Source organism: Erpetoichthys calabaricus, chromosome 17 (genome assembly GCF_900747795.2).
Source record: "Erpetoichthys calabaricus chromosome 17, fErpCal1.3, whole genome shotgun sequence".
Classification (NCBI taxonomy): Eukaryota; Metazoa; Chordata; class Cladistia; order Polypteriformes; family Polypteridae; genus Erpetoichthys; species Erpetoichthys calabaricus.
This window is the reverse complement of record NC_041410.2, coordinates 46,739,292-46,764,359: the sequence shown is the minus strand read 5'-3', so window position 1 is coordinate 46,764,359 and position 25,068 is coordinate 46,739,292. Positions and strand designations below refer to the sequence as shown.

General features: G+C 40.4%; 1 protein-coding gene across 1 annotated transcript in view; it reads right to left on the bottom strand.

The window, feature by feature from the left end:
* Positions 1 to 3,028: 3,028 nt before the first annotated feature.
* The window catches only part of otud7a (OTU deubiquitinase 7A), a 523,825-nt gene continuing 501,785 nt past the window's right edge, over positions 3,029 to 25,068 (bottom strand). Inside the window, exons 13-14 of the mRNA XM_028823137.2 lie at positions 20,797 to 20,881; positions 3,029 to 13,462 (exon numbers count right to left, since the gene is read on the bottom strand). Of these exons, the coding sequence (XP_028678970.2) occupies positions 12,017 to 13,462; positions 20,797 to 20,881 (1,531 nt within the window). The 3' untranslated portion in view covers positions 3,029 to 12,016. The remainder of the gene's footprint in view (positions 13,463 to 20,796; positions 20,882 to 25,068) is intronic.

Genomic DNA, 25,068 nt, shown 5'->3' with positions numbered 1-25,068 from the left:
TGTTTTTAAGGATTCAGTCCTCTGAATGTATTCCTTTCTTCATTAAATGACAGCCAAACAGAAATGAGATGTGAAACGAGCCGACAGATGACCAGCTAAGCTGGGATTTCAAACTCCAACCAGTCTCTTAATTAGAAGCTGATTCTTGCTGTTAATTAAACTTGTTGTTTAATTCCATGGCTTGTTGCTGCTCTCATTCTGCCACAGGAGACATTTCCAAAACTGTTGATTTTTCTGTTTTTTCTAAGAACACCGTCAAGATGGTGACCTGAGAGATCAACCTTACTGAGACCTTCACCTTTCTTTATTTTCAGATACTGTGTGATGGGCACAGGGGAGCTGGTCATGTGGCACCTCATTTTGTGTCTCATTATTGCTTGGCTGCTAATTAAGGAAAAACAGACGACTAAGGGGCCTGAGTCACGTCAACTAAAACTAAGGCAAAAGAAGTTAATTAGCAGAAAAAAAACAGGTCACTAATGAAGAAGAAAGTTAGAATGAAAACCTGCAGCCACTGCGGCCCTCCAGGACTGGAGTTCGACACCTGTGGTCTACATGCTTCAAAGGTTGATGAACGGTTCGATGCGGTGAAGCAAATCATCATACTAAAATGCTGACATTTGAATGTCTTCATGGTGCTTTTCTTCATCCATTTCTTGCATAGGCAATACAAGCGTTGCATATTCCTCATTGTAATGATTCGAAACATTTAAAGGTCTCACGTACCATATTCTGTTATTCGCATCAGTATCAAAATGCAAAAAATTTTTATCTTTAATGTCTGTCTTCTCTCAATTCATAACACAGTGAAACTAGACGTTGTTTTCTCACCATGATGATTTCTCACTCTGTCGCCTGGTGGAATCCTCCAGGTTTACATAAAGTACACGTGCAAGTACAGACAGTACAGCATCCTCAAGTGCATGCGTCACGTAACGTTAAGTATATCCCAGGCTTAATACTCCACCCTAGGAACAGAAAACACGACCAATGTGGTCACCCCAATACTAAAAAACTGCATAAAATTCACAAGTCAAGTAGGAGGTTTTGCAATGGATTTATTTGCCTTGTCTTACACAAGGTTTTGTCTGACAAACATGGCAGTACAATAATAACCAATAATGACTTGACTAGGTTATTTTATAATTTTATTTTAAATAACATTTATATATTAATTTGAACCGCATTTACTGACATGGCTGGCGACTGCAAAAAGGAAGTGAAAGTCGTTTAGGGTGGGCTGTGCATCATGAAGGAGTTCATAACTACTGCACATCAGAAGGTGACTAAGCGCCATAGGACTTGAGGGAGGGAGACGACCATTGAAGAAACCAAATTTCTAGCATGTCGTTAGGAGAAAAGGAAGAGTTTAAATCAAAGAGAAGAAAAAGACGGCACATCTGCGTTGATTTAAGTGCGCCATGAGTTAAATGGGTGCTGAAATGGTAAGATTTGCGAAAGCAAATAATTATTTTGAGGAATCAAAAAATCAGGTTGCGATCACCTTTATCTTTGTTAGTAGAGACTAATATTGCACAAAACTCAATCTGACACAAGGGAAATAATTTGCTTACACGAATGATCAAATGAAAATTCAAATCAGAAGGTGGCTAGTGTCTACTGCAACAGTGCTAAAATCGTTACTTCACCTTAAAAACTAATTCAATAGCACTTCGAGTTAACGTGAGAGGGAAATGTAAGCCACAGTCACTGATAGTAGATGAGAACCTTCATGGCAATCGGTCACACCGCCACTAGCCATACCATTCGGTTTTTATGGTTATTTACAAAATGATTCGACATCTGGGAGAGGAAAGAGGTTATCTGATAAAAATCGTTATCTATTTATAAAATATCTTTATGGCATATGCAAAAGTAAGATTAGTCTGTTCAACTTCAGCAAAGGGAAAGCAAAAACCCCAAATTCATGATGCCAATGTCATGAGTTGAATGAATTGTTACAAACATCTATCAGGAACATAAATATCGATAACTTAATGTTTCTTTACAAAGCTTTTTTTTTCTTTTTAAGGTAATCTTACTCTAACAATTCTGCAGTTGAAATAACCTACCAAAGTGACAACTGTGTCCTTAATAAAAAGCGCAAAATATTGCTTTGCAGCATTTTGTGAAAATAATATAAAAATAATTTCTATATTACAATTTAACCTTGGCTTGTAAATTCCCAACATGTCACATTCTCTAGTCCACACACATTACACACAAACACCTTTTTTTTTTTTTTTAAACAATAAACTATTCAGATTGTTTTACTATGTACATTTGTACCTACTGTCCTGTGCAAATAAATAATTTAAAGTAGTGTAAAATCTTCCAACAATGTTTTAGTCAGAGGTGAGAGCTCACGAGCTTGTTCCATACAAACAAAGATAACTGCCACGTGTGGAATAGAAAATTATAAACCAAGCTGAAATGCCAGTTACAGTCAAGGCCAGGGGACATTCAGTACGTTTAACATCACGATCTGTAATTTACAACAAATTATCGTTTACGAGAATCCGAAAGGAGAGTCGACAAAGGTTTACAAACAGACATGATGCAGAATTAGACAGCTGGAAAAGAATCTGTGCTATCAAATCAATTGGAAAAATAATAATAAAGGTAAAACATCTCAAGATGATGCTGCATACAAATTTGCATCCAGGAATAAAAAAAAGCTTGTTTGCATTTTTTCTGTTTTGGCACTAATTAGTTCAGAAAATTCATACAAAATTCTTGGGGGGGGGGGGTGGCAGTGAAATAAAGATGGATGGGAAACCATGCACTGATCAAGCCATTCATTACAATGAAATAAATGAGGTACTGGAGTCCATCACATATTTCAAACGATGTTTGTCGTTAGTCGTGTGAAGACAGTAATAAATCTTCCTGCCTACAAGAACATCCTGACATGCCAAGGGGGAACTGGAGGGCCAACTAGAAACAACTGAATTGCGCTGCTTGAGCAAGGCAAGAAAGAAGCAACAGCTTATTCCCCATTACGAGTATTATGGAAAAGGTCGATGTCAGGTTTACGAAAACATTCAACAGCCCCCATATTGCGTTACTATTACCCCGTCAGATCCAAGAAAATTGTCCCACTAGATAGGACACAATTTGTTCTAAGAGGTCAACCACCATAGATTTCACTGACGTCCAATGTTGGAACACAAGATGTGTCTGGTTGTTAATGTCAACCAAGAATGAGCGGTGGTCTGGCAAAGCATGGAATCAAAACTGTAAGATCTAAAATAACTGAAAGCCACTGATTAAAAGTGGGGAGCAAAAAGAAGATGAAACCAGAAGCACAAGAATACATGAATAATGATGTGTTAATGAAACATCCAGAATATAAAATCTTTTTATTACTTGAAGCAGTTAGGTCACTTGTGTCTGACTGGTGGTGTGATTCTCAAGGTGAGGGCCTTGGACTCAATCCCAAGTGGAGGATAAGCGACAATGCCTAGCAAAGGATGATCCAAATCTAACGACGGCAAGAGAAGGAGAAATAACCTTCAGCAAGGAAGGTGAATTTAAATGAGGTGTGGTAAAAGCAAATTCTGTTAGCCTGCAAGTAGTTATGTCACTTGTGTTGGGTCGGTGGTGGGACTCTCGGGGATGGGCTTGGACTCAATGCCAAGTGGAGGACAAGCCATGGTGGTCATTAAGGGTGACCCCAATCTTAACAATGACTGTAGGAAAAGGAGAAATGACCTTGAGCAAGAATGGTGAATTTAAACGAGGGATAGTGAAAGCCAATTCCAGAAGCCTGCTTGAACTCAAGTAGTTAGGCCACTTGTGTGACCTATCAGTCGTGTGCCAATGACTGCGACAACTGGGGTTATATCTCCAGTAGGAAAAGAGCCATGACAGGCACGAAGAGTGAACAAACCCAAAATCAGTTAGAGTGCTGCCTGATGTATGGATACTCTTCACTGACAGGGGAGTGTGTAAAAGTATTCAACATCTGAGTGTTAAATGGTGTAGTAATGCCATCGGCTCTTGCAGACACTTCCAGGACTTAAGAAGGACTTCCTCACTTCTGATAGTTGTATCATTTTTCTATCCAGTGTGTGGTTGGGCTGTAAGTGTGCGGGTTTAGGATTCGGTCTCACATCAGCGGCAAACTGATAAATGTGAAATGTGAGCCCAACCTCATTTGTTGTCAGCGAGGGAGAGTTCAAGACTGTTACAGTGTGCTTATGTGTGTGGTCTGCCTAAGGCCAATGAGTGAGAGGGCTAGGGGTTCGATCCTATGGGTGATATATTTACTCATTATCTGACCTTGCTCACTCTAATTCTGGATTGTGGTGAGAAGATACTTAAAGGTATTTCTGAATTCACCACTCAATCATAGAAATTCAAATAACGGCAAGCTGGTAGTAGAGAGCGTTTGAACAATGCCGAAAGGGATCAGGTGGTAAGACAGGAACCTCAGAGACGACAACACAAAACTCAGTCAACATGATCTCAGCATCAAAATCCTTACAATTTAAAGTATGTTTTAGAATGTGAGAGTATTACATTTAGAAAAATATAGGTGAGGTTGCTTGTTGCCACTGCCTTTGGATTCGTCAGCAGTACAAAAATCATGCATCAATTTATTTTACACAATCATTGTGTAAAAGACAAAAGGTGACCTCATAAGAATTAAATATAATATATACAATTGATTTCAGAATGATAAACCAGTAATGAACTGATAAAAAAAGATAAATGCTATTAACTACATCTGAAACTTAGCGACATGCATCTCAAATTATCAATACCTCGGCTGAAACTCCTGATCACAACCAACAGCTCAGACGGATTGTGTGTGAAAAATAATGTCGTAAATTTAGAGTCATTTACTTGTACCTGTAACTGTGGAGTACTGTGTGCAGTTTTGGTCTCCAGGCTACAGAAAGGATATTGCAGTGCTAGAAAAGGTCCAGAGAAGAGCGACTAGGCCGATTCCAGGGGTACGGGGGATGAATTTTAAGGAACGATTAAAAGAGCTGAGCCTTTTCAGTTTTAGGAAAAGAAGATTAAGAGGTGACATGATTGAAGTGTTTAAAATTATGAAGGGAATTAGTCCAGTGGATCGAGATTGTGTCTTTAAAATGAGTTCATCAAGAATACGAGGACACAGTTGGAAACTTAAGGGTAAATTTCTCACAAACATTAGGAAGTTTTTCTTCATCCAGTCAACCAGAAGCACTTGGAATAAGTGACCAACTAGTGTGGTAGACAGGAGGACTTGAGGGACTTTCAAAACTCAACTTAATTTTATTTTGGAAGACCTAAGTGGCGTAGGACTGTAAAGCATTGTTGGGTTGAATGACCTGTTCTTGTCCAGGTTGGTCTAATATTTGAATGTTCAATCTATAGACATATAGAAACTACAGAGCTGTACTTGTACATGCTGCTTACTATTAAACAACATAAAAGTGTCATGAAGTGGGACTTCAGGTGGTTGCTGCTACTTGCCTCATGGTTCATTGCTCTTATGGCTTTTGCATGTTCTCCATGTTCCTCTAAGCTCTCTGGTTTTATTCTGACACCCAAGTGAAGAGGGTGACAGGTGAACAGTCAGTTCTAAACTGGCTTAGTGTGAGCAGAGGTGAAGGCGTGTGCATGAGTGGACCTGCCAGTGGACTGACTCTACCCTGCGTCCAGTGCCGTTGAGATGGGCTCAAGTCCTATGTGACTCTGAACTTTTAGTGCTCTGGCACTTTTTCAAAAGTAATTCATTCAAACACAAGAAGCCCGCAGGGGTTGTGTGTCTTCTCACCATTACTGTTTACTCCATGCACAAGTGACCTGAGAACAATGACCAATGCTCCATATTGAAATATACTGAACACAGCCTGCTCATTGAACACATATCTGGGGAGGATGAAAGCCACTATCTAAATCAAGTGGACTGTACGATAAAGTGGAGTAAGAGGAACTGTAAAAAAGACCAAAGAAATGATATTTGATTTTAAGAGACAGAAATCTGTATGTTCACCCACTGTTCTGGTGGAGGAGGTAGAAATAGTGACTGAATATACATACTTCGGAACTAACCTAGACAATAATCTTAATTGGAATACAAGTACAAAAAAATATTCTCTAAATGCAAAGACCTCATGTTGTCCTTTAACTGCAGTGTGATCCAGTCTCTTATCCCTTTCAGTTTTATTGCCTGGTTTAGTAGCCTGACAAACCAAAATTTTAAAAAGATCCAGCAGGTTATTAAGCATGCAGCTAAAGTGGGGCTGACGTAGATGATTTGGCGAATGTGCGTCAGAGGACAACGCTAAGGAAACTGGAAGTTATCTGAACTGATGGTAGACATCCATTACATGTAGAACTTAATTTCATTAAATCAGGAAGAAGAGTGTCTTTGAAAACCCACACAAATCGCTCCAGAAATTCTTACTAGTGCCATATGACCTTTTAATAAGGAATATTGGAGAAAACAGTAGAGGTTTGATATGTATCCTGTAACTAATTTGTATAAATATGCACTATCAAACTGCCATACCTTAACCTGTCTTATCTCTAATTTCATTCTGTCTGTTATTAGATGCAACTGAGAAGGCAAATTTCATGATTTCTTGTGTAAACATAACTAAATAAAGAAACCTTGACACCTTAAACCCATGTCACATTACAGCAGTTTTCATTTATGTAACCTTAGTAAGTCGCAGTTAAATCCCGTGACTTCTCAGTTGTATAGTCTGACATACCCAGCGACTCGGCCTAACTAGTCTGCAACTCACCCCGACAGAGTCAAGCAGATTTGATTTTGTCTCAGTCTGTAGGGCCGTACTCTGTGTGTGCAAGAGTTGGGAACTAATGAGCACTCAGCCGAAGTGCAACGCATGTAATGCAGCGACGAGGAACAGGGAACAAGGGAGTTTTGGTTTTGGACCTGACAAACAGAAATGAGGCTCAGCTGTCTGATGTCACCTGTTTTACATGCCACCTCAGAATATGAAACAAAAAAAAATGGAACTTGCCATATCTATAAAACCTTCATACAGGCAGCACACTTCTAGCGGTCAGAAAAAAAGCATTGGTTCACGGCACTTTGAAAATGTGACACTGTGCTGGAGAGCTGTCATTCTGTCATGTAATTTGACATGCTCTGTTATTTCTAGTCATGCAACCGGATGTCCTGTGGTAACGAGATCAGCAACAGCAGTCGACAAGTTTGACATTCCCTGTGACTGGAAGTCATGTAATGTGACATCTGTTTTAGGTCCAAGGTAGGAATAAACCTTAGATAAGATGGCTGATTCTTTAGAATAGATTTGTTCTGAAGGACGTCACCAAAAAGTGTGCATTTACAATAACTAATTAATGAAAGGCAGTTTTGCATGATTTAGTCTTTAGAGTGAAGCATGAATTATAACTCAACCAAAATCAAAGACATTCAGTTGAAAAACTCGATGATTCTGCATTGATACGTTAATGTGTTTACATTGCAGGGCAGGCATTTCATTTTATGCACCATGCTTTGTGTTGAGTGGAGTAGAGAACAGTAAGTCAAAAGGTGCCTCGTGAATCAAGACTACTGTCATGGGAAAGATCTACAAAATATTTGAAGTACATGTCTTGGGTGGTTCATTAACTGCTCAGCATAATAAATTATATACAGTACATATAAATATGTAAATTATATAATATGCTGAATGGTTTATGAACCACCTAAGTCATGTACAATCAAATAATTTGAAGGATATACATATGAATTTGAAAAATACTGTACATACAAATTGTGTTTGTGTATATTATATTAATATATACTATATTTAGGGTGGCACGGTGGCACAGTGGGTAGCGCTGCTGCCTCGCAGTTGGCAGACCTGGGGACCTGGGTTCGCTTCCCGGGTCCTCCCTGTGTGGAGTTTGCATGTTCTCCCCGTGTCTGCGTGGGTTTCATCCCACAGTCCAAAGACATGCAGGTTAGGTGGATTAGCGATTCTAAATTGGCCCTAGTGTGTGCTTGGTGTGTGGGTGTGTTTGTGTGTGTCCTGCGGTGGGTTGGCACCCTGCCCGGGATTGGTTCCTGCCTTGTGCCCTGTGTTGACTGGGATTGGCTCCAGCAGACCCCCGTGACCCTGTGTTCGGATTCAGCGGGTTGGAAAATGGATGGATGGATGACTATTTAGGGCGGCACGGTGGCGCAGTGGTAGCGCTGCTGCCTTGCAGAAAGGAGACCTGGGTTCGCTTCCCGGGTCCTCCGTGTGTGGAGTTTGCATGTTCTCCCCGTGTCTGCATGGGTTTCCTCCCACAGTCAAAAGACATACAGGTTAGGTACATTGGTGATCCTAAATTGCCCCTAGTGTGTGCTTGGTGTGTGTGTGCCCTGCAGTGGGCTGGCACCCTGCCCAGGGTTTGTTTCCTGCCTTGCGCCCTGTGTTGGCTAGGATTGGCTCCAGCAAATCCCCGTGACCCTGTGTTAGGATATAGCGGGTTGGAAAATGACTGACTGACTGATATATATATTGTGACAGATGGCCGAGGCCCAAGCCTGGCTGGGATGCCCCTTCACCACATCTGCTAGGGGGACAAAGGTGGAAAGCCCAGCATCTCCCCCTGGACGCTAGATGGTAGCATCCCTCAGTTGCAGCGGTGCCTCTGACTCCCCCAGGGCTTCATGGGGGTTGCAGTTCTGTGCAGCTCTGTGGGGTTTCGCAGGCGCCGCCAGGGGGTGCTGCAACAGGAGGGCTGGCCCCTTTTGGGCACTGGTTTCACCTTAGCCGGAAGTGCAGCCGGATGTTGCTAATCAATCACCTGGAGCACTTCCGGGTGCCTGATAACAGGGAGCCAGCAACCACCACTCAGCGGCCAGAGTCGGGTGGAGGTGGACAAAGCTTGCTGAGGTGGAGTGACGGTGGAAGACAGGAGAGAGAGAGAGTAGTATACTGTGTTTTATTTGGGACTGTGTTGTGGCTGGAGGGATTACGGGGAAGACGTGCCCTCCAGCTGAAGGAAAAATAAAACTGTGTCCAATCTGTGTTGGGTCAGGCGCTATATAGCACCATTATTACAATATATTTATTTATTCATTTATTTTTTTTTCAATGTATTCAGCTATCCTTCATTCACATAGCTGTGGCTACAGCTGGAAGACTAAGGTGGTTGCTTATTGTGCACCTGAACACACAGAAAACTTAAAAATGAGCACAAAACTTGACAGAATTCTTTCCTTCACCATCGGAATAAACGGCAGTCGCAGTGTGCCATGAAGCTGGCAGTAATGTGACTGGCATACATGAAGGAAGACACCTGTGTGAAAATCTGAGCTATAGCCACAATTCTTTAAATTAGAAAACTGAATCTAAAGAGGTAGCTTCCGAAACCTTCTCAAGAGAGCTTTGGCATGACAACAATAAGAGGCAATTTGCTACCAAAGATCCACTCTTAACTGACACTTTTAAGTCCAGAATCCAAAAGGTGTTGTGTTATTAAATCTGCTTTCTTGTGTTGGTATTTTCCTCCGAAGATCAGAGATACACTATTTTTTTTTTATGCTTGCACACTTCAATACAATTAAAGGAAGCTTTGTGACTACAAAATATACCTCAGGCCTAGGATATTATTGTATTGTTATTGGGCACCTTGGCTTTATGTGGCACAAGTCATTGGCTCCCCATTTTTGGTTTGGGATTTAGGAAGCTTGACACTGGCATCTAGTGGTAATATGCTACACACAGCTTGTATTGCATCCCACCATGGCGTTTTGACACAGTTAGGTGACGTTTTAATGGGCAGAGCTGTGGAGTGCGCACTGAATAAATGTCGGCGCTCTTTGGATTTGAATGTTTCTTTAGAATTAGAATTCTATCCATTTATGAACCTACAGACACTGGTCTACAAAGACTGGTTATTGCTCTAAGGAATCACTTTACAAATGTATCTAGAAACACAGATGCACTGGCAAAATTATTTGAACTGGTGAGTTCTTCTACTTAATATATATACTTGACATCTAATACATTTTATTAGTGAGTTTGATATAAGCATGTTTCCTTTTTCAGTTGTTTCCAGTTGCGCCTTGATGTTGCACTTTCCTCTGCCTTAAATCAACATACAAGAATTTGACAAAACAAAGCAACAGCATGGCAAAGAAACTGCTGGCCTGCAAGGGTTTAGGGTGACCAAGGGCTCTAGGCAACAAGAGCTGTTTTTCCATTTAATTATTGATTGCCTTTATTTTTGTTAATTGGTTAGCATTACAGGAGAGCCCTCTCAATTTACAGTCTGACAACCAATCCAAACATGCCTTTGTTTTAACTTGGCACTACAACCAAGGAATTTCCAAATTTTGCTTTACAAAAAAGTAGAAAGGATAAGACAGCACATAAAAGGGAAGAGCAGAGCAGATGATCAGCCTTTTACCCTGAGCTAAAAAATTATTTAACTCTGTGTGTGTGTGTGTGTATACAGTATGTATGTATATATTTATATATAATGAGTCATTGGGTTATAGGTAAGAAAGGATGAAATGTTGCAGTGCCAACCTGGTTACTCAAAATAAGTTCCATCAAATTAACAGTTGAAAGATGGTGCAACACAGATACAAAAGCACAGGGTAGCCTTAGACTGCCGTGAGATTGCTCTCGAGAGTGGTCAGGCTTCAGGGTCGGACATCCACAGCATGGTTAGCTCATCTCCAGAGTGAGACTCCTCCTTCCAGGAGCACCTTGCTTTTATAGCTCATGGGCCGGATGGGGCGGGGCCAGTTGTCCTCAATTGATAGCTTCTTGGAGCTCTGGGTGGAAATTGAAATGAGATGGAAGAGTCGGCGATCGCACCTACTAGTTAGTGTCCCAAGGTGCTAGTGCTTACCTCTGATGAGCCCGGATGGTGACTGTCTGATGTGAATGCCTGACTAAATGTGTGAGTGTATAAGCTTTTGTACTGCATTTTAAACAGACAAAAATTGCATTCCATATTGAAAAGCAATAGATCATTTGGTTGATACAGTTTTAATTATGATAAAAATAAAACTGTGCCAAAATTAAATTCACCACGTGCAATTAACACTTGAATTGCATTTCATTTTGGCACAAATAATCTTCCATACTTCTAGGTTCAATTTCCAGTTACATTCTGTGCGGAGTCTGAGCATTCCCTTCTGATCTGGGTGGGTTTTTATAGACACTCCAGTTTCCTCACATGTTCTGAAGGTGGGCATGATTCTTAGGTTACCAGATGACTCTAAGTTAACCTGCTATGAGAGTGTGTGTGTGTGTGTGTGTGTAAATATGTGTTGTGTTGAGCCCGAGTTGGTGCCCACCTGGCCACTCTAACAGACAAATCAGATTTGGAAAATTCACCAATGGACAATCCACTCAACCTTTTCAGTAGGGTTCTAAACCTAATAAATCAACTTTTAAAATGTGTAATAATTAGAAAAAAAATGAGCTGCAGTCCATGCTGTCATCTGAAGAATTTCTTTCTCATTTCACTTTTGCAACAGAATCTAGAGAGCTGTGCTCTTCCCCTTTAACTAAGGTAACACCGTTTCCCTAAAAGTAACCAAATGACATGCTAGAAAATGCACATGAGTGATGACCTAGCAGATTACAAGAAATTCAGACTTCAAAAAGCTCCTTTAATCTGCTTAAACCTCCTGGCTGGGCCGCCTCTGTAATCAAGCAGTGGCTTTGCCAAGGCAAAGCAGCATTTAAGGCTCCAACTGTGAATTTATTAGGACTTAAAGGGGAAACGCTGTTTTCTCTAGTTTATTGATCCTAAAGTGCAAAGTGCAAAAAGCCAAATTGAAAACAAAACGCAATCGGCAACAAATCCCTGGTCGTAACTGTAAAAAGAATTCAGCTTTCTGAATTGCAATACCTTGTAATGGTATTCATTAATAAAGCAAAAAAAAAAAAAGAGAAAAACAGAAAAGAGGAGCGTTATCTCTTTAACAGAGACAGAATATTGGTACAATGCAATAGGCTGGAGTTCAGCAAGTGCTGCTGCTGCGTTCTCTCCAGCAGCACCTGCTGGGCTGACACGGACACCCAGTAGTTCATCCAAGCCTATGCATTTTGCCTTCCTTTTCTCTGCGTCTCATCTCTTCCTTGTAACAGTAGGAGCAGTAATTTTCAGTCTCTGGCCGTCCATAAAAGGAGCAGTTCTCCTTCTTACAGCGGTTTTGCTGAATCGGATAAAGTGAACAACCTATATTTCTGCCTTTGCTTTTTTCGTGATTTAACCAGGCCTGTGGAGAATCTTCATCTGCATATTCCAGACAGTCACGGACATCATTGGCATTGAAGCCGTTAGTGTAAGTGTGAGACTTGTGTTCCCCTGACCGGGAGCAATTCAGAGACTCCACAGTGTTAAATGTACGAATCCCTGACATTCGCGCTGGACTGTAGCTCTGAGATGACAGTGACCGATTCTGCTGTGGATAGGTGGCGCATGTCTTTAGGGTGCCTACCACAGGTTTGTACATATCCTCTTGGAAGCTTGACGATTGTGAGCTGACATCCTGCAAGTGGATGACACTTTGACGCTGAATAGGAGGGGTATGGCTGTAGTGGGCAGACACCGGGATAGGCCCAGATTTCTTAGCACCATTACTGGGTGAGGTGAAGGGGCCGGATGTTGGACTGTTTCTTTCCTGCAGTTTCAAAACCAGCTGCGAGGTATGGCTTTGGTGTAAGACTGGGGATGATTCCTCAGGTGGAGAAGCGTCGAGCTTATCTTTTGGGAAAGTCTCCTGTTCCGTTTTTTTAACTTGCGTCCCGTTGGCTGCAGGTTTCTTTTCGGCCTCCTTTCTTTTCTGCTCCTGCTCTGCGCTAAATCGTTCTTGGGCACTAGTCAGGTAGAAGCTGATCATTTCTTCATGGAACTGGTGCCGATGGCTAGTCAGAAGAAGTCCAGCAAAAATAAACTTCCGCTCCCCTTGCATGGCTGCTCGAAGGATGTTCAGGCTTAATTTTACATCAGTGCTATATTTCCAGTGGTCCGTTTGCTTCTCATTCGATGATTTCATGGAGGAGCAGTACTTCTCCACAGGAGACGCTCCAGACGCCCTCTCGGTAGGCGATGGACTAGTGGTCTTCTCTGACGGGGATGTGCTAGCTGATTGGCCCGATTCCTCTTTACTTCCTTTGCGGGTTTTTGCTTCCTTTTTCTTTCCCTTCTCGCCAGGCTCTCCATTTCGGCCATTGCCTGTGGTGGACTTACTAATTTTGCCATGCACCAGTCCTCCCAACCCTCCCATGTTCTTTTTTAATTTGATCCCCAAAGTCTTGCTAAGGCTTCCAAGTTTGTTGGCAACAGAGTCTGTGCGGTTTCTTTCTTTTTCTTTCCTCTGTTTCTCCTTATCCTTTTCTTTGTTAGATTTTCCGTTGTTAACGTTTGAATTGCTACAGACTGATTCTCGGTCAGAGTCCATTGAGTCAGCCAGAGACTGGACATCTTCACCAGCTGATGCTGTAGGAGACTCTGGCTGAGCCAGAGGAGCCTGTTTTAAAAAAAATAAAAAACAAAAAAAAGAGAGAGAAAAAAAGTCAGAAAGGCTGCATAAGATAATTCAAACAGCCTGTTCAGCAGATTTTGTTCTTTGTAATTGAAGATTATATTTTCTTTGCCTCTAATTGGAGGTTTCATCTTACATTTACATTAATTTGCTTGGCAGATGCTTTTATCCAAAGCAACTTACAAAAGAGGTAGACATAATCGAGTAACATCAAACTCGGGCCTGTTTGTTCTGCAAGTGTAGTAGGACAGGCAACAAAAGTTGATTGCCACAAGTGAAAAGATGCAATAACTAATAAATGTACAATCACAGACTGCAATTTAACTTAATGCAACAACAAATCAACCAACAATACGAAAGATCACAGAGCAGAGATGTTCTTTTTCTTACTTCCATGGTACAGAGTGTATCTTATGAAATGCTGCCCTAGGCCGCCTAAGTATAAGACTACACTTACTGTAATTTGGCACAAACATTCAAGCTTAGTATACCAGCACAATGTAGTCACATGAGTCATGCATGTGACTCACACGGCCTGAGCGTTACATGTGTGACTCCAAAACAAAAATAAAAGAACACATACAAAAATTACAATTCCATACGAAGACACACTGCACACCAACTAAATTAGCTAGAAAGGCTGAGTGAACTTTCTTCTGAGTGACCTTCTAAAGCCCTCTTCAGATGGGATTAGTTTTACACCAGGAGTTGGGGAAGAGTCCGTGCTTGAAATGTCGCTGGCATACATTGCCTCTCTGTACTGGCATTCCCCATTCTTGCCTTATGAGTACCAGTTGTTAATGTATAAGTGTAAGGTCAGTTCAGACTGCTTTAGCTGTCCTTATTTATAACAAGAATATATCAGTTCGTATCTCCACTGGGAAACCCGTGTTTCAGTTTAAATTGTGCACATCAATGCTTTTGGTAAGGGATTCGTAATAGTAGTGTTCAGGTTTGTAATGCACCATCTGTTGGAATGACAAATGCGATGCACATGTTTGTGACATGCCATCTATTGGAATGAAAGAGGCACGGCAACCAGACAGACACGCATATGCACAGAGACTTATCCTTTTATTAAGGTGGATTGCCACAGTACCATGCTGTAGGAGTTTAAGAGACGCATTGGTTCTTCATGAACATGTGTTTAACTGAATGGGACACAATTTTTAGAGCAACCCCAGAAAATACTTAAACTTCAGATCTTCAGACAGAATAAGCATCTTTAACAAACTAAAGCACATGTTCAGGATGAACATGAACATCTCCATTGCAAGTCTTAATTTTTATCAGTACGCCTACAGATCTTTCAGGGGATACTGTACCCACTCCAACCCTGCATAACAAGGAGTAGCAGCTGTTTTTGTTTTTTTGCACTTCAGGCACTGGGTAGTGTGGGTACAGAAATTATTACTAGAGAAAGTAGTCCTGTCTGAAATACTCAAATGACAGAATGTTACTGACATGAGGCAAGTTTAATTTTTCTTTTCATAGAAAGTAAAGGCTCCTAATCTTCAATGGGATGTTAACACACGGTCTGTAAAAAGTTACTGACAGGAACAATTTGGATGGGACTAAAATTACCAACGTCCTGCAGTAGTAATTATTTTACTCCACCTTCTGGTGTCCAAATTGGGCTTAAGACACATTTCTGGTTTTCTCACTATTTTAATGCCCAGCAGTTCCAATGTGTGAATGGGACTATATAAGGGAACCCAGTGAGATATTCTACTGTAATGAGGGTGGAATATCATTCCAACAGTGATGCATGGTGGGGACAGCATCATGATGTGGGATTGCTTATCAGAGGCAGGGACTGGGAGACTAGTCAGAATTGAGGGAAAGCTGAATAGAGTAAAGTAGTTGAGTATGTTTTGAGAATTGTTCTATTTTGTATAAAAACTTTTCTGCCTACTTTTACTTCACTGAATTTTTCAAACCAAATGTTGACTTTTTGCTCCATTAATATGGAGTTCCTCTACTTTAGGAATTCTCGAGTATAACAAAGGGTTTTCAAATGTTTGTCACCGGTGTAACACCCAATTACTCCCACAGTTGTTCCAGGTACAATTTGCTGCAGCCCTCAGAATGGAATGGGGCGATGTCGCACGTTGGTGATGTGCAATCCCAGTGTCAGTTATTTCCACTAATGCTGACGCATTCTGACCCTGTCCATACTCATCGGGGTGAGGATGATCCACAGGCTGCAACGAGGTGTGCTTGTGTATTGTTCACTACAATAACCTTCATTTGCTGACCTATACCACTGAGTTTTCAGCATCATCAACCTCTGCAGTTAAGGTGGCTCTCATAAATGTGCTGTCATTGTCAACTGCAGTTTTCATCTTGCAGATCTAATTTTGTTTTTACTTCAAATGAATTTGACCAAACAGGTAAACACGCATGTGGTTTTCACGGACATTTTCACATTTCACTGTTGCCGTTGGACAGAATGGGACTCCATTACAAACTGTTTTCTCTCCTTAATTAGATTAAAATCTTTTCTTGGCCATCACTACAAACTATATGTTTTAAGAAACTTTAAAACAATATATGTGTATAATTTTTGAGTGCAGCATTCATTTAAGTTGGTTAGGCAGCTTTCTTTAACTGACATGAGCATTATTAGTGCCCACTTGCAGAATGATAGAGGTTGGGAGCATGCACCCACCATATGATGGACCACCTCAGATAGATAATACTTTATTTGTTCCCAAGGGGAACTTAAAACTTTATAGAAGCTCAAGAAAAAATTAAATACTATAATAAACCACACACCCCAAACACACATATCCAAGAACTTCTGGCTTCAATAATAAGAGAGCTGCTGCTGTCTGTTCACGGGCAAGTAAGTGGGGGAAATATGTGGTCAGATCTGCCCAGCTGTACCACTTAAAGGTTTTAATACTTGGATACAGCAGGTCCATCTAGTTGTGGAGCATGATAGACGTTTGTTCCCATGGTTGAAGTCACTAACAAAAGGCAAAACAAAACTGGTTTTGTATGGAACAGTTTACCTGGTTCACTCAACTCCTGGATTTGGATAAAAAAACGTAATCAATTTAAGGAATTATATAATATTCAAACATGTAGCATTCCCTGATACACTAGGTTGCTCATGAACTAGTTAAAAAAATAATTGACAACATCAACAAAAATTGTCAAATGAAAGCTTTGCACAAGCTAAGTGAAATATGCACCAGAAGCTCAGCACAAGAACACACTGGCAGACGGGCAAGCCTGATGGATCCTATTTCACTACATTGACATTCATTAAACGGAGCTTACCTCCCCTATTTCAGACAGCCAGTCTGCATGATCATGAGTATTCTTTAAAAAGAAATCAAAAGATTTAATTTTTCAGCAGGCCTATGAAGCATGCAGACTCACATCAAACACATGGAGTTATCTATTGGGCAGAATGAAGAACATTGGCTACTGTATGGACTCTTAGCAAAGAATAACTGGTGATCTTGAAAAATATTAACAGCCTGCAGTTGGCTCTTATTAAGTAGCAAGTTTGAAGATGATAGATCTTTAAAGAAATAACTTTTAAAGACAAAAGAAGAAAAAATGCAGAGTTAAACCACTAGAGGACCAATGGGATACCAGCCGCCTATGTGCATGGACACCCAATTATCAGCTGTAAACCTTATCCATTTAATGGGCCAAACTGAATTTTATATACAGGCCTTTTGTGGAAGACCGCCAAGGACTAATATATTTAGTGCAATGGACAATCTATTTGACATCATATAAAGATATTGACAAGGGTGACATTATAACAAACTGGAACAACTTCACAGAGGATTAGAAAGCTAAAAAACAAAAAAAAAAAATTAAACCAAGACCTCTGATAAAAATGTGTTTACACTGCCTGTAAAATGTATTCACCCCCTTGGAAGTTTTCACATTTTATTGTTATACAACATTGAATCCCAGTGGATTTAATTTGGCTTTTTTTTGACACAGAATCTTTGATGTCAGAGTGAAAACAGATCTGTGCAAAGTGATCAAAATGAATTACAGCTGTAAAACACAAAATATTTGATCATGCAAGTGTTTACCCTTTTAATCCAGTAGTTGGCAGCCACGACAGCCCTGAGTCTGTGCTCCGGTCTCTCTGTCTCTATCAGCTTTGCACATCTTCACGCTGCCATTTCTCCCAGTTCCTCTTTGCACATCTGCTTAAGCTCTGGCAGGTGTCATGGCTATTCTGAGTGATCAGCCCTTTTCAAGTCCAACCGCAGATTCTCAATTAGATTGAGATCCGCACTCCGACTCGCCCACCCCAACATAGTTGCTTTCTAGCCCCATGCTTGGGGTTGTCATCTCCAAATCGTGTGCGTCAGGTTTTCCTCCAGGATCTTCCTCCAGGATTTTCCTGATATTTTAATGCATTCATTTTACCTTCACAAGCCTTCCACAGCCTGCTGCAGAGACGCATCCCCACAGCCTAATGCTGCTGCCTCCATGCTTCACGTCTTTTGATATTGTGTAAAACGTGATTTGCACCATACATGGCATTTAATCGGATGGCCAAAATGCTCAATTTTGTTCTCTTCAGGCCTTAGAACCTTCTTCTAAATGACTCCAGTGTGCCTTCTAGTAAACTCAAATTGAGATGTCATGGGTGTTTTTTCTTCTGCTTGCCACTCTCCCATAAACCCGAGACTGGTGATGCAGCGAGGCTCAGCTGTTGTCAGGTCTCACAGGTCCAATAGAGTCCAGACGCCTCAGACAGATTCAGCAACCTGACACATTCTGAGGCCCGTAAGCTGTTTTCCCTGTCAACGGCATCTCTTTTGACCCCGCCCATTTTCCAAGAGCCACTCCCCTTTTTCGCCACGGTACTGATGCGTATATTACACGCGCCTCTTAGTTCCTGCTCTCAAACCAGTAGACTTGGTAGTTTTGAGGCTGTTTATCTCCGCATTTATTAAACTTCTAAACTATTGAGGACTCTCAGTTCTGCATCCGAAGCAAAACCACAGAATGGATGTGTCTTTTCTTGTATATAATACTGTATATTATGCAAATATATATATGTGCTTTTTCAAAAGTCAGCTTTTTTGTGTGGAAGGGAAAAAATAAAATGAATCAATTTTCTAGGTAAAGCAACAGCGTTTACTAAATCCAATTAGTATATCATTTAATTGTACACTTACACAAGAGGTAAAAATAAATGTTGTGTATCTCACGTGAATCTGAAAAGGTTCCGGGCCTCACAGTGTCTGAAGTGCTCGGAGATGTCGGAGGTCTAAAACTGTCCTGGCTGCAGCTGGATACTTCTCCACAGGTCTCCTGGTGGCCTTCCTCACTGGTCTTCATCATGCATGATCACTCAGTTTTTGGGGATGGCCTGCTCTAGTCAGATTTATAGCTGTGCCATACTCTTTCCATTTCTTCAGGACTAATTTAACCTGACTCCAGGGAATATTCAGTGACTTGGAGATGCTCTTGTCTCCATTTTCTGACTGGTGCTTTTCACGGAGTTGCTCTGAATGTTCTTTTGTCTTCATTGTGTAGGTTAGGCCACCATACTGACTCACCACAAGTTCCAAATAATGGCCTTCTATACCAAAATCAACTCAAACCCCAGATAGGTGACCTCCACTGAAACGAATTGGCTACACCAGTGATGATTTAGGGGTGTCATATTAAAGGGGGTGAATACTTATGTGATTCATTATTTTGTGTTTTATATTTGTAACTGAAGCTGGGGTGAACAGCTAATCAGAAGAGTGATAAAATGTATGTTACATGTGTGAAAAAATTATGACCTCCTCATCATAGCTTTTAAATTTCTTCCACTTTAACCTCCATTCTGTTCCACTCCTCCCTGACTTCCTGCCTGGACCCCTTTTAAAGATGGACAGCGATGCAGATGTGCTAATAACAGACCCTAGGGTGCTAATGAGGCAATCGACTGAACCCTCGCATGTTTGCAGTTGAATGCATGATCAGCCGATTGCCACTCCTGGAGCTGCTCTGCCAAGCTACCAGATACACCCCCCACACACTTCCAAAGTCCAAGAACCTTTAATAAATCTCTCTATTATAAAAAAAAAAAACTTGGGACGAGACGTTTTTCCTGTGACGAGACGTGATCTTTCGAAGAGAGACAGAGACACTTTTCATGTCCCATGAGACAGGCAAGTCACGTCATACTTACAACCTTTGGAAGCAAGTCCCGTGATACACATGCAGAGCAGGTTAGAGATGATGGAAGTAGGAAAAAAGTGAAATAACAGAACTGCGAAAAAGAGATCGAATAGTGTTTGAGGATGTCTGGGGGAGAAGAGAGACAAGGCAGTGACTTTAAAAGATTTGAAGCGGCGCACGAAATGCAGATCACGCCGCACAGGAGCAGCAGCATGCCAGCAGCTGATTGAGCAAAGAGGAGGTAAATAACAATTGTTGTATGATTCCCATTGTATCACCATGTAAGAGGGGTTTCAGAGGAGTGACTGTGTCTCCTTGGGGTGCGTTCAGTCCCCCTTTTCACAATGGCGCATAGCACTCGACGAGGGGATGGGGTTGGCGAGTGAAGCAAGCCGGGGCGAAACCTCCTCGTTATTTATTTAAAATTATGCTTCTTTATCACATGTTCCAGCATAAGCACAAATCTTGTCACATTTTCTCGATAATTATTTGTCCTTGACAAAAATTGAACTGGACCATTTGTCACAAAGTAAGCATTCAGGAAAGAGGGAAGAGTTACTGAGCGGCAAACAAAATTCTCAGTAGTTATGGTGGTCAATATAAACACCCAAAATTGACATTGTTGTGTTACACAATTGTTTCTAATTGTTTACAGTGAAAATCATGATGATGTCATGTTGTGTTCTTGAGATATGGAGCTTAAAAGGTGCAATGGTCCAGCAAAATGGCCAAATATAATCCACTGTGATTCAATGTAATGAAACAATGAAACAGGAAAACTTCCCGGGGTGAATACCCCCTTTTTATAGGCACTGTACAAACCAAAGCAGGCTGGATGGCATTTTCTGCATTTTTAGAAATCATTAAGGATGGCATTGCCATTACTAACCACCACAACAAAGAATTTTCTTGAACTTAATTCAAAGCTTAATTGACATAAATCTGCATACTCTTACTGGTTTACTTTACAGGTACTGCCTAAAGCATTCAAGTTTGTGTACTTTTCATCGAGACAGTTACAAAGTACATTTTGGAAGAAAGCAAGTGACTTTACTGATGAGAAGCAGACTTGAAATGGTGCAAACGTGATGGGAATAAAACATGAAGCAAGAAAGACGACACAAACAGGCAGGCAAAAATGTAAAATCTGGTACCCTTGTTTCTGACGGAATGCGGATCCACGTTACATTCATGTAGTTGTGCAGAAGGCTGAGTTTTGCTTCCAAAGACAGGATGAGACTGTGGGGAAAAAAAAAAAGAAAGTGTTACTGTCTTGCACATCTAGACAGTGGAATCAGCCAACAGGCAGAGCTGATCTTTAGTATTCAAAAAGACTGGCTAGCTAGCTAACTAACTACTGTATCTGTCATGCAGTGCCTTTCACTCTCTCTCTGTGCCCCCCCCCCCCCTTTATTTTTTACAATGACTTTCATTTTCATTCTCTATACTTATTTTATACAGTGCCCCTCTCTCTCTGTCCTTATTTTATATAAAGTCTCTCTCTCTCTCCCCTTTTTATGTAGTGCCCCCCTCTATCCTTATTTTATACAGTGTCTCTTCCTCGCTCTCCCTCCTTATTTTATAAACAGCCTCTATCATTTTTTATATAGTGCCTGTCTTTCTCCTTATTTTATATAAAGTCACTCTCTCTCTGTGTCCTTATTTTATATAGTGTTCTCTCTCTCTCTGTGTCCTTATTTTATATAGTGTTCTCTCTCTCTCTGTGTCCTTATTTTATATAGTGCCTCTCTCTCTCTCTGTATCTTTTTTATTTAGTGCCTCTCTTTCTCCTTATTTTATATAAAGTCACTCTCTCTGTGTCCTTATTTTATATAGTGTCCTCTCTCTCTCTGTCCTTATTTTATATAGTTTCCTCTCTCTCTTTCTTTCTCCGTCTCCTTATTTTATATAGTGTTCTCTCTCTCTCTGTGTCCTTATTTTATATAGTGTTCTCTCTCTCTGTCCTTTTTATATAGTGCCTCTCTTTCTCCTTATTTTATATAAAGTCACTCTCTCTGTGTCCTTATTTTATATAGTGTCCTCTCTCGCTCTGTCCTTATTTTATTTAGAGTCCTCTCTCTCTCATTTTATATAGTGTCCTCTCTCTGTGTCCTTATTTTATATAGTGTCCTCTCTCGCTCTGTCCTTATTTTATATAGTGTCCTCTCTCGCTCTGTCCTTATTTTATATAGTGTCCTCTCTCGCTCTGTCCTTATTTTATATAGTGTCCCCTCTCTCTCTCTCTCCTTATTTTATATAGTGTCCTCTCTCTGTGTCCTTATTTTATATAGTGTCCTCTCTCGCTCTGTCCTTATTTTATATAGTGTCCTCTCTCGCTCTCTCCTTATTTTATATAGTGTCCTCTCTTTCTCTCTCCCTTTATTTGATGTAGTGCCCCTCCTCCTTATTTTATACAGTGCCTTTTGTTCTCCCCCCCACACAAAAACAGATAAAAAACAGGCATAACAGATCTACAACATTGTATATACCCTGGTAACATGTTTAGACCAATGTCTATTTCTATCATAAATATGAAGCACACTTGTAAAATGTAAATAATGTCTCACTGAATAAGAAGAAAAGTGCACACTGAAAATGTCCTACTGCATATAAAAAACCCATTGTGTGTGTGTTTTTTTTTTCTTCCAATTTGAGGTGAATGCTGATTAAAAAGTCTTGGCAACAAACAATAAACCAAAGCAACATGCATAAATAAAATACATCAAAAGACATTTTTCTTTATTCAATGATGATGAGGTGCCAAGGAAATTGGCATACATATTTCTTCTGATAAAGATAAGGCTTCCTTGTAATGGAAATTCTGTGCTAAGAAAAATGCATTCAGAACAAACCTTTGTGGAGTTTGCTCTGAGAATATTAACAATTTGCTATCTGAGTATTTTGAGTGCTATGCTTATATACAGGGTGGCATCAAAACTTCCAAAATTCAAATGTCTTGAATTCCGACCAAAAGACTGGTCTTCTGCAGGAGTCCAGAGGCATTATGTGAGGATGTAGTGTGTGTGTGTGTGTATGTGTGTGAAAGAAAAAAAAAAGATAAATATGACATCTAATGTACTTACTCATTCAAAATGACTTTTCATTTAAGCTAAATTATTATTTGGATACCAGTGAGGTACTTGAACTCAAATTTCTAAAGAATTTAAACCAAACAATTTAAAATCTACTAGCTGCTGATTTTCATTTTAATATAAACAAATCTGCCAAAAGTTGCTTCTGTGTTACTGAAGTATAAGACAAGCTGCTGCAAGACTTTACCAGCTACATAATCAAAAAGACAAACGGTTGACATAGAAGTTCAACAAATGCCCATCCTACTAACAGAAACATATCAAAGAACTGCAAATGACAAAGATCTAAGGGTTATGAATAATGTAGTCTTATCATTTTCATAAATTATAGAGAGTACTGGGAGCAGGGCCCTTCTAAGGCATAAGCAAAGTAGGCGACGGCCTAGGGCCCCCACTGCCAAAGGGCCCCGTCCGGCCTTATTTTTTTTTTAAATAGCCATAACCAAATACAACTTATAGGTCGATATTTCAGAAGCACAAATTTTCTCCGGTGGTGGAATTCTCAGTATGGTTACGCGTGAGTAGAGAGGAAACAGTGAGGACAGGCAGCATCGACGGCGATGGTGGAGCCCCAGTGGGAGGACAGCTCATGCTCCTCGCCTGCCAGTCGATCATACTATAAATAGTGGAAGCTGAGAGGATAAAACCTTTCCACAAAGCGGCTTTGCTCGGTCCGTCTGCTTTGCTATAATTATAACTTACTCGGTTTCCGTTGACTTACACATTATTCATCATTAGTCTGTCTATATGTTCATGTGAGTTTCATCTGCCACTAATATAATCAAGACCACTGATCAACGGTCTACTGTAGCATCAGTATTTCTGTATGCACATTGCACCACAAGTGACTAGTCACTGGCTAACACAATTCGATTTTGATTTTGTCCTCCCTGTTTGAAAATGAAACGGGTTTTTCAGTCTGGTGCTGCTAAACGTAAGAAAAAAGCCGCCGAACAGGCTTTTATTGCGTCGCAAAAAGGAGCTCTGTTGAACTTTGTCACTAGAAAAGATAGCCATAACACTACTAGTACTCCTGCCGATACTTCCTCAAAATCAAATGCAACAATGGTAGTGAATGACGGCGATGGTGAACGATTACCTGCCATTGTCTATGAACAACTGAGTGAGCAGAAGGATCAACATGGTGGAGATGAATGCGCACAACAGCATAATTTATCTACTCACGACGAAGACCATGTCGGTGAGGGTGACAATGAGCATCAAGACGTGTCAGTGTCTCTTTCTGATGCTGAAACAGCTGTTATATTGATAGAAACAGCAGGGCCCCGTCAGGTACCTTTGTCTAGGTCCCCCAAAAACCTAAGAATGGCCCTGCTGGGAGGTTCCAGGACAACTCTAAGCGACAAAAAGATGAAGTTCAGTAATTTTTAACAAACTATATAGCCTACTACTGGCTAAAATTAAGTGGGCAGTGTTATGGTACAACCGCAAATGTGTGGAAAGAGCCCACAAAACAGAAATAAATTCTCTCTCTGCACAGCTGGAATGACCTCAAAAAGGAATTGCCAATAAAACTAGAAGAACTTTTTTTTGTTTTTGATTTTATTGATCTTATTAAAATCAAATAGTATTCCATACAAATAACTCAAGTTTTAGAAAAAAAGGTTCGAAACAAATCAACCCCCACCCCTGAGAAACATCTAGGCCAGCAAAGTAAAAACAAGTAAATGGATAAATTAATAAATGAATAAAGATAAATGGAGTAAAAGAGGGGAGAGCACCTGCTTCCTCAATTTAAATGCTTATTCTAAAATGTTATTGATTAGATCCTGACAGGTTTTGAAAAAGTTCTGCACAGATCCTCTAAGTGAAAATTTGATTTTTTCCAGTTTCAAATAGTATACATAGATAGATAGATAGATAGATAGATAGATAGATAGATAGATAGACAGACAGACAGACAGACAGACAGACAGACAGACAGACAGACAGACAGACAGACAGACAGACAGACAGACAGACAGACAGATAGATAGATAGATAGATAGATAGATAGATAGATAGATAGATAGATAGATAGATAGATAGATACTTTATTAATCCCAAGGGGAAATTCACATACTCCAGCAGCAGCATACGGATACAAAAAAACAATATTAAATTAAAGAGTTAAAAAAATGCAGATAAAAACAGACAACTTTGTTTAATATTAACGTTTACCCCCCCAGTGGAATTGAAGAGTCGCATAGTTTGGGGGAGGAATGATCTTCTCAGTCTGTCAGTGGAGCAGGACAGTGACAGCAGTCTGTCGCTGAAGCTGCTCCTCTGTCTGGAGATGATACTGTTTAGTGGATGCAGTGGATTCTCCATGAT